The sequence below is a fragment of the Sciurus carolinensis genome, chromosome 8 (genome assembly GCF_902686445.1).
Source record: "Sciurus carolinensis chromosome 8, mSciCar1.2, whole genome shotgun sequence".
NCBI classification, from domain to species: Eukaryota; Metazoa; Chordata; class Mammalia; order Rodentia; family Sciuridae; genus Sciurus; species Sciurus carolinensis.
Genome location: NC_062220.1, coordinates 106,079,216 through 106,093,740, shown reverse-complemented (window position 1 = coordinate 106,093,740; position 14,525 = coordinate 106,079,216). Strand labels below are relative to the sequence as shown.

Genomic DNA, 14,525 nt, shown 5'->3' with positions numbered 1-14,525 from the left:
TTAACTAACATGAAGCTACTAGCAGGAAAGGGTGGTCCACGAGTCTCAGCAACTTCTGCCACGGTTGAAGAGCAGGTACTCAGTTTGAACCATTGATTGCAACACCCATGTCCAGTAATATCACTGATTTACATAACTATATTGGATCCAATCAAACAGGAATGGCCAACACCTCCAGTACCTGGCGAGATGGCCTCTCCCACACTGAATTTGTGTGTCTGTGACATGCTAACAACCAACTGAGACACCAGTATGTGCAACAGACACTGGAGAGGATCCTGGCCTGCCACAGCTGCTTCTCATCTCAGAGGCTACCACATGCACACAGGAGAGACACAGGGGACCCAATAAAACTGTGCCAATTTGAACATGGCATGAACTTCTAATTTTCCCTGTATCAGGATCCATATTCAGGGGTTAAAAATAAAGCAGTCATCAAAAATTTTCTCAAAGTATTCCTCAATGCTAGATTTCAATGTAGCTACAATATATATATATATTTTAAAAGAACTAAAGGAAAGCCTATTTAAAGAATTAAAGGAAAGTATGACAACAAATGTCAGCAAATAGAGAGTCTAAAGAAAATGAAGGTTATAAAAAGAACCAAAAAGAAATCTTTCAGTTGAAAAGTTCAATAAATACGATGAAAAATTTACTAAAGGGAACAACATCAGGTTCAAGATGCCAGAAGAATCTGTGAACTTACAGAAAGAGCAACAAAAGTGATCTAATCTGAGAATAGGGTGAAACAAGATTGAAAGGAAATGAGCAAGAAACTCATAGATCCGTGATAACAGAATTCCAACACACACATAATGAAAAACCAAAAGGAGAGGCGACATAGAAAGAGCTGAAAAAAATTTTTTTGAGTAAATAATGACCCAAAATTTCCCATGTTTTTCCTATGAACAAATGAGCATCATAAATGGTAATGACACTGGTTACCATACAAGAATCTACAGATCTGTTTTTCTCATATCTTTTCTTGTCTCCCTTTAAAGATTTAAGGTTAACACAAAGTGATAATTACAACAGGTTTTATTGGGTGTAGAGCACATGAAATGCAATATATATGATAATAGTACAAAAAAGAAGAGAAGGAATGGAGCCAGGTTATGGCAACATTATTTTATTGGAAATAATTTAGTATTAATATGATAAATTAAGGTAGAAACTCTAATTCCTAGAATACCCACTAAGAAAATAGCTCAAAAATAAATAGTTAAATATCAAAAATAGTACATTGGAAATTATTTAATATGCAAAAGACAAATAGGAATGAAGATAAAAAATCAAAGAAGACTTGTAAACAACAAATAGCAAAATGGCTAATGTAACTTCAACCATATCTATAATTGTGCTAAATGTTAAATCACCTAAATATCTCACTCAAAAGGCAGAAAATGTCAGACTGGAAAAATAGCAAGATCAACTGTTACCATTTGCAGAAAATATTCTTTCTACTCAAAAACACTATCAATTGTAAGTAAAAGGATTTAAATATACATACATATATCCTACAGACAGCAAACAAAAGACAGTAGCAGTAGTGAAATCATTGGACAAAATAGACTTTAAGACAAAACAATGCAACTAGGGATAAAAAGGGACATTTCATAATGATAGATGGGTCAATATATTTGGAAGATAACCATTAAGAGTGCTCATTCACCTAATCACAACTTGGAAACACATGAAGAAAAAATTGACAGAATGTATGGGAGGAAAAGACAATCACACTTTAAGATTTCAATATTTCACTCTCAGTACTATTAGAACACCATGGCAAAACACTCACAACAATGCGGAATTCTCAATGCTGAACCTAACTGGCCATATGTGCAGCATTCCACACGACAATCATAGAATACATATTCCCTCCCAGCACTATGGACCATTCACGTGCTAGGCCATGTGCAGAAAACTACAGCTGTGTTGCCAGATCCAGCCTGCCACCTCATTCATCTAGGTTTCAGTGGAATACATCACATTTATTCACTTACCTAATGTCTGCAGCAGCTTTCACACTACAATGGCTCAGTTTTACAGTTGCAGTAGACTATATGATTTGCAAAACAAATAAAGAATGTATTATCTGTTGCTTCACAGACAAAACAAATTATAGCCTCTATGGTAGGTCTTTAAAAACTCCTTATAAATTTAAAAGGATGGAAATTACAAAAAGTATTTCCTCTGATCACAATAGAATTAAATTTAAAATGAACCATGGAAAGAATTTTCAAGTGAATGAAAAATTTTGTAATAGAAACAGCTGAAGGGCTTCTTCTAACTGTTTCACAACTTTTTAAAAACCACTATAATCAAGGCAGAATTAGAGCTGGGCCTGGTGGCACCCACCTGTAATTCCAAAACTTGGGAGGCTGAAGCAGGAGGATCACAGGTTCAAAGCCAGCCTCAGCAAATGAGTAAGGCCCTAGGCAACTTAGTGAGAACTGGTCTCAAAATAAAAAAAGATAAAAAAAAGTCTGGGGATGTTGCTCAGTGTTTAAGCTCCCCTGGGTTCAATCCCCAGTATCCCATCCCAAAAAAGATAATTATACTGGTGAGAGGATAGACATACACAACAATGGATATGAATCGAGAGTTCAGAAATAAATCTATATAATTATGGTCAACTAATTTTCAATAAAAGTGCCATGATAATTCAATGGACAAAGGATAGCCTTTTCAAAAATAGAGCTGGAATAATTGGATATTCACATGCATAAAAGTAAATTTGGATTCATTTCCTCTTATTACATGCAAAAAATTAGCTTAGAATGTATCAAAGACTTTTTAAAGCTTAAACTTTAATATTCTTAGTAGAAAAGATAGGAGAAACATTTTCACAACTTGAACAAAGAGTTCTTAGATGTAACAAAGTACAAACCATACAAAAATTGATAAATTAGACTTAATCAAAAATGTTTAAAATGTTTGTTTCCAATGAGAGAAAACATTAGCAAATCATATATATAGCAAGGGAGTTATAGTCAGAATATAACATCCGGTAGGTAGGTAGGTAGGTAGGTAGGTAAATGATAGATAGATGGATAGATAAATGATAGATAGATAGATAGATAGATATAGATAAAACCTCTTACAAGTAAAAACTACATGGATAGAAAACAAAATTAGATATGGCAGATTCTTACAAAACCAAACATATTCTTATTCTATGATGCAATCATACTCCTTGGTATTTACTCAAAAAAAAAAAAAGATGAAAAGTTTTCATGCAAAAACCTGCACATGAATGATTATAATAGTTTACACATAATTGCCAAATCTTGGAAGTGAGTGTAGTACCCTTCAGTAAGTGAGTACATAAATAAACTGGTACATTCAGGCTATAGAACTTCATTCAGTGTTTTAAGAAAATGAGCTATCGAACCACGAAAAGACATGGGGGAAACCAAATAAAACAAGCCAATCTAAAAAGGTTACATACTGCATGATTCCAACTATACAGCAATCTGAAAAGAAAACTAGGGAGATAGTAAACAAAAAAAAATGTTATTGGTAGAATGAAAGGAGGGATTAATAGTTAAAGCACTGTTAATTTTTAGGGCAGTGAAACTATCCTCTATGGTGTTGTAATAGTGGAAATATGTTATATATTTTTCTAAATCCGCAAATCATCCAACTCCAAGGATGAAGCCTAATGTAAACTATGGATTTTGGATGATAATGATGCATTGATGTAGGCACATGAATTGTAACAAATACAATATGCTCATGGACCCTCGTCATAAAGGAAATCCTTTTAACATCCTCTCAAATTTGCTGTGAACATAAAGCTACACTAATTTTTTTTAATGGGGGAAATTCTTAATAGATACTTTACTATAGAATGTATACAAACAATCAATAAGCACATGCAAAGATTCTTAATCCAATTAGTTAGTTTCTTAAAGTATTGAACACAATTCACCATCCGACCCTACTATTCAACTTTTCAGACTCTATCCAAGAAATTTTTTTTTTAAAATTACCTAAATATGCAAAGACATTTATCAGACTATGTGTAGAATTTTATTCATAATAGCCAAAATTGGAAACAATTCAAATATTCATCAACTGGTGGGTGAATACATAAAAGTGGTCTAGTTATACAATGGAATATTATTTAGCAATAGAAAGGAGTGAATTGCTGATATGTGCTACAACATGGATAAACATTAAAACATTATGATAAGTGAGGGAAGGCAGATATAAAAAACTACACATCATACAATCCCACTAAGTTGAAATACCAGAAAAAGCAATTTATAGACAGAAAACAGATCAATGATTTCCTAGATTTGGGATTTTAAATGGAGGAAAATGTAAAATCTAGAGGAGGTGGGGAGAAAGGTTTACTCATATATTGCTGGCGTGATTGCAAATTGTGCAACCATTCTGGAAAGCAGTACGGAGATTCCTCAGAAAAGTTGGAATGGAACCACCATTTGACCCAGTTATCCCACTCCTTGGTATATATCCAAAGGATTTAAAATCAGCATACTACAGTGAATGACCACATCAATGTTTATAGCAGCTCAATTCACAATTGCAAAGCTATGCAGTCAACCTAGGTGCCCTTTAACAGATAAATGGATAAAGAAAATATGCTATATATACACAATGGAATATTACTCAGTCATAAAAAAAATGAAATTATGGCATTTGCTGGTAAATGGATGGAACTGGAGACCATCATGCTATGTGAAATAAGCCAATTCCAAAAAAACAAAGGCCAAATGTTCTCTATGATATGTGGATGCTAACATACAACAAGGGGTAGGGGGAAGGAAGAAGAGAAGTTCATTGGATTAGACAAAGGAGAATGAAGGGAAGGGAGGGGGATGAGAAAAGGAAAGACAGTAGAATGAAACAGACATAACTTTCTATGTTCATATATGAATACATGACCAGTCAAACTCCACATCATGTACAACCACAAGAATGGGATACTAATTAGAATAAATTATATTCCATGTGTGTCTAATATGTCAAAATAAACTATACTGCTTGGTGTGGTGGTAATCCCAGCAACTCAGAGGCTTAGGTAGAAAGATCAAAAGTTCCCAAAGCCAGCCTCAACAATGTAGTAAGACCCTAAGTAACTCAGTGAGACCAAACAAAACAAAACAAAAATACACCATGCTGTCATGGATATCTAAAAAGAACAAATGAAAAAAAGAAGTAATCTTGTATCCTTAACAGTTCTTGATACTTTATTCACAGTGTATTTTACTTAACCATGGGCAAGGAAGAGGCAGCAAGTCTAAACTTTAAAGCACAATCTCCATTTCAGGATCTTTTTGGTTACATCATATTACACAGTCCCCATAAACTGTTCTTTTTAAAATCTACATTTGTGTTGCCCTGAGGCCTAGAACAATGTTTAATAAAATTAAAAAGAGCTAATGGTTGAAAATTTTAGAAACAAAATTAAATCTACAATGAGAAAAATATTAGACCAGATTCAGTAACATGTTAAGTTTTCATTTCAGATAATTCTACCTACTGGAATATGAGGGCTTAGATAGAAAGGAGCTGGGACCCTTTGGGAAGAACTAAGTGAGGGAGTCCATGACACATCCCTGGCCAGTAGTAATGGACTAGGCCAGGGTGTGGTCTATGGCTACCAACCCTCAGGCTCAAACTCCAGTGCTCCCACCTGCTTCTGTGGGCTTGGTTCTGTTACAATCTCTGTTTCAATCTCTTAAACCACATAATGGGGACCATCAACATGTCAACCTCACAGTGACAAGATGAAGGAACTTCTGTGTGTGGTGCTGGTTGGATGTGGATACTTTCCCAAACTGTCATTTGTTGCTCACATTTACTCAGGAAATAGCCATAGGAGGGGGCTTCAGCTCACCTGTGGGAGGTCAGCACCACAGCACAACCTTCCCGAGTCTCTTTCATTATTGTTTGCCACAGGTATCTTTTAGAGCAAGGATCCATTCCAGAGCTGGGCTCGTCCTAGAGGAAAGAAAACAGACAATGACATTAATTTGGTGAATATACATAGGAATATATATACTATCACATGAGGCCAGATGCTGGTTAGGAGGAAAGCAATCCCTTCTCTGATTCTCCTAGGTATCTGTCCATTGGCTTTTTTGCATTCTGCTCAACAAAGTCAAGATGATGGGGAAAGGGAGCATGGTGTGATAGAGTGCCTCATTCCCCACGCACTCTTGCAGGAGCCCACTTCTTTCATCTCCCCTAAATTATTGAGGTGATTGACACAGCTGAGACATTGGAAGGAGGGACCCAAGTCCATGGGCCATTGTAACCTTTCTGGGAATTCCATCAGAAAGCCTGCTCATAAGTTACTTGGAAGGCCTCCCTATGGACTCCTTCACACTGGTGGACAGGCACACAAGCACTCTGAATGCCTCACTTTCCCCTTTCATAGTGGCCCCCTGAAAGAGGACCCCCAAGAAGGCAGGTACAGGCATCTCACACAAGCAACCAGCACAGTTTTAAAGAGTTAGGAGAAAGCACACAAGCTCAAGCACTTCAGGGCATTGCCCCAGAGGACAAATAGGAAGCTCTCAGTAGTTGGCATGAGATTCCACTGTGGGATGAATCAAAGTGGGAGGATTGCCCTCCCCCACCAGGAGTGATCAGGAGGTTTACAGTGTGCATACCTAGCGAAAAGGTCTGAGAGCGCCTCCTCAGTATGCCTCCTCCAACTGACAGGGGAAGGTATTTCTCTCCCAAAGGGAGCCATTAAAGACTGGGAGAGGTGATACCTTCTTCAAATGTGAAAACAGAAGAAAGGCAAGACTTCAAGCAATGTAGAAGGAGAAGGAGGAGGAGGAGGAGCAGTGGTGGAGGCAGAGGGGGAGGAGAAATAATCATGACACCACTGAAGAACACAATGATGTTCTTATGTTCTTATGCTTGGTTCCAATAGCTGATCTCCTTGAAATGTAGATCTAATAATTAATAATAATCACTTTGAGAAAATTCATTCAATTACAAGTGAATATAAAGAGAGAATGCAATAAAGTCAGAAGAACAGCACGTGAACAGCAAAAGAATTTAAAAAAGAGATAGAAGTCATGTTAAAAGAACCAAGTAGAAATCCTGGAGCAGAAAATCATGATGAATAAAATGAAAATGTTAGTAGTGTCGATACCAAATTTAATCAAGAAAATGGAAGAATCTGTGAACTTAAACATAGGTTGTTTAAAATTGTTCGGCCAGAGGAGGAAAAAATTGAAAAAGAATGAAGAAAACTGACATAATATTTATATTGTGGCATTTATGGAGAAAAGGTAATCCTTACATACTGTTGGTGGGAATGTAAATTAGTAAGCCATTATGGAACTTCTCAAAATTAAAAATGGAACTATTATATGATCCAGCAATTCCATTACTTAATATATACCCCAAAAAAGGAGATCAGTATATTGAAGAGTAAAAAACATGCACTCCCATGTTTACTGCAGCACTATACACATTAACCAATATATGGAATCAACAGAAGTGTCCATCAAAAGATAAGTAGATAAAAACATGGCATGTACACACAACTGGACATTATTTAGAAATAAAAAAGGAGTGAAATTCTGTCACTGTGACAGCATGGAAGAAGCTAGCTAGCATTTCACATGCTATGCTAAGTGAAATAGGCAAGGCACAAAAGAGACAAAAACATGCTGTCATGAGAGAGAGACAGAGACAGAGAGACAAAGAGTGTATGCTCACACACATGCATATAATGAATATTATTCCTTCTTAAAAGGAAGGAAACTTCAGTTTTGAGCAACATATATATAAAGCTGGAGAATGTTATATGAGTGAAATAAGGTGGATGTGAAAAGACAACTACTTTATGATCACACATGTAAAATCTAGAAAGGTCAAATGTATATAAACAGATTACAATAGTAGTTACCAGGGGTTGAGTATGGGGAAATGGGGGAGATGTCTGCCAAAGAACACAAAATTTGAGTAATGCAGTGTTATGGTTTGGATATGAATTCCAAAGCCTCATGGGTCTTAGGCTTTGTCCCCAGTGCAGCAGCATTCAGAGGTGGGACTGTAGGCAAGTGAGGCACGGTTGGAGGAGGTAGTTCACTGAGAGCATGCCCTTGGGAACTCTATATCATCCCATGCCCCTTCCTCTCTGCTTCTTGGCTGCCATGAGGTGAATGGCCTTCCTCTGCTAAGCCCTTCTACCATGATGTTCTGCCTCACCTCAGGCCCAAAGCAATGCAGCCCACTGACCAGGGACAGAAACTTCTAAAACCATGAGCAAAATAAATCTTTCTTCCTCTAAGCTGTTTTTCTCAGTGACAAAAAGGGGAATAACACATGCAGAATGAATAAATTCTGGAGATGCAATATGTGGCATAGGGGTTTCCATGATTTGAATGGTTTTTGTCTCCACAATCCCTAACAAAATAGTATTGGGAGGTGTGGCTTTTGAGACGTGATTGAGTTATGAAAACTTCACATTCATAAATAGTACAAGGTGCCTTAATGGAGGGCTTAATGGAGAGAGTTTGTCTCATTTTGTTCTTCTGATTTCTGCCATGCAAGGACACAGCATTTCTGGAGGATATGAAGTTCAAGGTACCATCTTGGAGGCAGAGACAGAACCTTCACTGATCCCCACATCTGATGGTACCTTGATCTTATACTTCCAGCCTCTAGGGCTATTAAAAATAGATTTATTTTCTTTATAAATTACCCAGTCTGTGATATACTGTTACAGCTGCACACAATGGACTAACAGGGACTGTAGTTGACAACACTCTATCATTCATGTGATTGCTAAGTGTTCTTACCACAAGCTGGAAAAAAAAAAAAAAAAGATTACTGTGTGAGGTCCCTGATATGTTAATTAACTTGGGGTGATCATTTCCTAGTGCATATGTGTATCAAAACATTATACTGTACACTTTATATATATACAATTTTACTTGTCAATTGTGGCTCCATCAAAATAGGGGCTTTGGGATATGTTTTCACATCCGTCTGATTCTCTTCACGATCTGCTTAGGTAAGCCAACCTTGATGTTTTTAAAATAAATCCTGCACCTCCATAAACTTTCAGAGCAATATCTCCTGGAAAGAGATATGATAGTAGAAAAAGGCTTCATTTATTTAGCAACATCAAATAAATTGGAATTTCTTGGAACCTGAAGCTTTCTCCTTCAATAAACTCCAAAAGCACTTGCTATCTGAACCACTTTGGAGAGAAATCTTGCCCAGCTGTATGATCCATTTTTGTGCTTTCTGTAATCCAGGAGCACTGAACATATTTTTCTTAAGAGCTTTGGGTCATCAACTTCCTCCAAAATGAGAAAAAGAAAAAGAAAACTGTAAGGCAAGTGTTAGAAAAAAAAAAATCAATGAACAGGAAAATAAACACCTGGCTTTTTCTACAAATCAAGTGCTATGTGTGTACTACTTAGAATAGTAAGTAAATGATACAATCCTATATTGTCCAGGAAGAGGGTTGGCTGGGTAATTTTTAATTTTCCTGATTGTCACTGTGATATCAGCTCTGAGAGTCCTTTTTGCCTCTTAGTGGAGAACTTCAAAAGCATCGTTTGAAACTGATGCTCTGAACAGTCACCATTATCGTAATGTGGGTTTATTATGTAGGAGGTATTGGGTTGCTCACTTAATGTGGATTGTATCATACAAGGAGGAAACAGGCTTAGAATATGCAAAGTCATGTTACATAACTGGAGAAGCAAAATCCACACCTGTTTACTAGGACTCCAGAGTCCTCACCTGGCCATTGTGCCAGAGTCCTGAGCATCCAATGGGAATGAGAGCAAGGAAGATGAAAGAGAAAATTTAGGGTTGGTCATAAGTCAAGAGCATAGCTGTATAGCAGATTCCCTTCATCTGACTGAGGAGATGCCCTGTTCCAGGCTAAGCAGAGACGTCCTCCAGGAGGAGGAGAACACCCACATCTTGCAAACTCCTAGGCTCAGACTATCTCATCTTAATAGGATAATGTCATCTGTGAACACTGTGAAATGGGGAAAATGTTAGTTTGTATTATTAGGTTTCAGAATATAAACTTGTGCATCAATCTGTGGGGATCCTCTTGCCACATCCTGCATGGAGAAGAAAAGGGTTAACTGCCAGAGGACTATGTTGGCAGTTTTTCCATCTATTATCCAAAAAGTTAACTACTGAATAAACACAGAAGAGCCAATATTCTTTTTTATATGAGAGGGGGCTTGACTGGTCTGGCCATATCAGCTCTGGCCTCTTACAACAACCACTCGCCCAGCTCTCATTTATTTATAACACACATGTAAAAGGGGCCAGGACCAGAAGGAGCTTCTTCTGTGATGAATACTATGGAATGGAGTTAGGGGACCCATCCTCTTAGGGGGAAAATTCCAGAAGGAGACAGGGAACCACTCCCATGCAGTGCCACATGCTTCCTGGCAGTCCCTAGAAGCCAGGCCTCTGAATCCAGTGGCTCAACCTAGTCTGATTCTGCTAAATAAGGATGACTTCCCACATCAGTCCTTAATTTTGGACTTTTCAATATCAAACTTAGATCAATTTAAAAGAACATTCAGGTAAGTCTCCAATAGACAACAAATGATAGCACCATATTTTTCGGCATGGACTTTATGAACCCCCATTAACTCTCCCACTGAAATGCTGTTTTCATTTGGTAAACAAGAACAGAAAAGAAAATCTGCTTTATTTCCTATGCTCTTTGACACCCATCAGACTGTCTGCCAAAGTGCAGCCCTGAGGTGAACTCTAGTGATTAGAATCTAATCTATACCATAAGAACAATATTCTACTTGCTGTTTGAATGGCATTATGTATTGTTAGAGCTATTTTTGAAATATAAAGCAATTGGCTCTACTTCTTAACGGTATCAGCTCCAACTAATGCTTTGAATTAATTTAGAATTGATTGCAGCTCCCAGATAGATTACAGAATGCCTTATCTCAAGGCCATTGCTCATGTTGTACCCTTTTTCTGGAACTCTCTTTCCTCCCCCCAATATCTATCATGCACCCATATGTCAGCCAGTTTTTCTTCATTATAACAAATACTTGAGATAAACAACTTATAAAGAGAAAGCATTTATTTTGGTTCACAACGTTGAAGGTTCTAGACAATGATTGGTTGACACTTTTGCTTTTGTGGCTGCAAGGAGTCAACATGTCATAGCAGGAACATTTGCTGGAGTAAAACTGCTCAGCTCATGGTTAGGAAGCAATAAAGAAGAGTCAGTTTTACTATCCCTTTGGGGGCAGGTCCCCAAGGACCTAAAGACCTCCCACCAGGCCCCACCTCCTAAAGGTCCCACCACCTACCAATCACACCATGGGGTGGGGACTCACACCATGGGGTGGGGACAAAGCCTTTAACACATGGGTTTTTGGGGAAACTGCATCTAAATTATAACAATCCTTGACAGTCATCCTCATGATTCATCATTGACATGTGTCATTACAATTATGATGAAGACATATCTGCACATAGGAAAAGACTTAAAAGCATTGTGCTAGAGGAGAAAAGCTATATTGATTTTCAGATTAGAAGTGAATTTTAATATTCTTTTTAATACAGTTTTAATGTTAATATTTTATTGAATTTTCAATTTGACAAGTATAAATGAATCTACCAAAAGATAAATGTCTTATTTCTGTATAAGTTCAGTAGTCTTTTACATTTTGTTTGGGAAATGTTGAGTTAGAGCAGAAGAGTTTATTAGTTTGTAGAATCAGTGTTGCAAATTCTGAAGTTACTTCCTAGAAGGATTCTGTTTAATTAAACAAAGTTTACAAGTATACATGCAATGTGCATCTTATTTCAAGATCTTGACATTTTACTGATATTTCCACTACTCACCAATAAAAGAACGTCAGGTTTCCCCACCAGGGCTAGAGCTGTGGAGAGCTTCCGCTTGGTTCCCCCACTGTAGGTGGACACAGGTTTCTCCACGTGGGCTTCCAGGTGTAAGCGTCTCACAAGGTCTCCCGCCACCTGGAAGAGGGGAGCTGTTGGTAAGCACACCACCATTTACCATGGTGCCCACCAGATACCAGATTCAGCCCTGACTCCAGTTCTTTCTTCCCACCATTCCTGTCTACCCCTGACAGACAGTCAAAGAATATCCCCTGGCTCATTCCTCTTCATGATAAGGGGAGAAAGAACAGAAGGGATCTTCTGTGCCTGCAGACATCTGACTGGTGGCCAGAATCCTTTGGTCTGGAACTTAGAGAGCAATGGGCAAGAAACAAACTTAATTCTGAGTCTAGACAAATGTCCATATTAAGGTAAGCAGAAAGGAGGTGAGCCAAAATGAACTCTGAGATGGAATTGGACAGGAGTGAAACCAAGACAGTGAGCTGTCAAAACCTCAAGGGAGGAAAGTACTGAAGGAGGGACTTTTCAAGATTAGCCCAAGCAAAGAAAAATCTGTTGTACATTAACAAACCATGGATGTGAGTTTGCACACTCAGAGTTCAGTATCTAGAGGTAGGGAAAGAATAAGGAATGCTTTTGTTCACAACTTCTGGGAACCATTTTATCAAGCAATGAGGATGGTGACTTCATTCACCAAAGTTACACCCTCAGCCATGGGGGATTCTAACTCTCCTGGGGCACTATGTGTGCAACTTCTCTACCCTCCTCCTCTCTTCAGACCTTCCACCTTTTCACACACCTTGAAAGTCCAGATCATTTACTTGTCTCTCCTCAGCATAAATATCGATCCCCTATTTCAGGTGTCACATGCATCACTACAGCAGTCACCTTAGCACTTCCTACCTTAATTTGCACCATAGTTTATTACGTTTACAGTTCCATCTCCTGTACTGGGACCCCAAACTAGGCAATTTCTTTTTCCCCCAATTCTGCATATTTTAAAATGTTGCCATTTTATTTGACTTTTGAGACCATAATGATAATGTAATCTGTATTAATGTAAGTATTAATATAGATTCATTTTTTAGACATTATACAACCAAATTGGCCAATATCATATCTTAATTCAAATTTAGGAAAAGAGAAAAAATTCCATAGGAATATGAAGATGACTTAATAATTTCATGTCCTAAGTAGCTAATAAAACATTGCTTTCCTCCAATAAACATATATTTATTGATGAATGTAGAAAATGATAAATGCATAAGATAATGATAAGATATTAAGAAGCTTTCAAATATTATGATGATATATATACTTCTCAGTAAAAACTTTCACATATAGTTGCTCTATTTTTTATTTGTACAATCTCCAAATAATTTAGAAAATGAACTAAAAAGCTCAAGAACTGGTCTTGTGTTCAAATAGTATAAATCAAGAGAACAGACTTCCAGGTCCAAAAGACTCGTGAAGAAGGAATCTCAACACTCCAGCTATCTGCCTAAGAAAATCAACTCAAGGCCAATAACTTGTTCTTAGGAAAACAGTCAAGTTGTTTTCCCCAGATTGTTTTATACAAATAAATCATCGTTTTCCTGGCATCATTCAACCCATCTGATCAATTAACATAAACTGAAGACAAATGAAATAAGTAAAAATCCAAACAAAACATTTTACTCCGAACAAGCAAACATAAATATGAATGAAGTGTCACACAAATAAAGAGATACATGCCTGACATTTCAGGAACTAGAGCAATGACAGAAGTGCTAAGGGATTCACTCAAATTTTCCCCAGACAGCAACTACCAAGAAGCATAAGATGAGTCCTGGGATAACATTCCAGGAATGATGAAGGAAGGGAACCCAGGAGGCTCCCACCAAGGAAGCACTTTTCCCCACAAGGAGGCCTAGGAGCATTGCAGAAAATTTTTGTCTTTTGGAAAAAAGCAAATGCTAACAGCTTGGAGGATAGCAGCAATAATGCATGAGGAAAAAGTTAATTTGGGGTGATTTTTTTTCGAACCACAAAATTCATCAAAATAATGAAAAATATAAGGTATATAATTAGAAAGTTTTTAGTTTATTCTCATACATTATATTCAAAGATCAGCATAAATGAAAACTGATGAACAGACAAATGAAGTAAAATAATAATAATAATTATTATAATAATAAATAATTTGGTTTTGTAGAAATGCACCTCAGATTAATTAGAGAAGTGTTGAATAAACTCAATAAGGTATTTATTATTGCTTATTTTTATGAAGCCAGGTAAAATATGGCATATTTTCCCAGTATCACAAAATCTTAAATGCTGCAGTCTCCAAATCCTGGATCAGTTATAGCAAAGATTCCAGAATATACAGGAACAAATGTATCAATTTGATCTAATGCTCTCTAAACGTTACATTTTTAGAAAATAACCAAAAATGGCCTAATAAGAAGTATTTTGTTGCCGTCTTTCTGCACTCTGCACCACTATCACAATAATGGCAAACATAATGTCCCAGCAATCAAAGCTGGCAAAATACTACCTATGGTCCAAAATGTCACGGGTTACAGACTCTGTTATTTTCCCCCTAAAACAAAATGTCAACAGTTACACAGTCTCTGTTATTTTTGTCCCAGAAAACTCTAGAAATAGTATCT

At 37.1% G+C, this 14,525-nt stretch overlaps 1 protein-coding gene across 1 annotated transcript in view; it reads right to left on the bottom strand.

The window, feature by feature from the left end:
• Abca13 (ATP binding cassette subfamily A member 13) overlaps positions 1–14,525 on the bottom strand; it is a 475,698-nt gene that overhangs the window by 33,068 nt on the left and 428,105 nt on the right. The window contains 2 exon segments of the mRNA XM_047562044.1: positions 5,870–5,973; positions 11,857–11,991. Of these exon segments, the coding sequence (XP_047418000.1) occupies positions 5,870–5,973; positions 11,857–11,991 (239 nt within the window).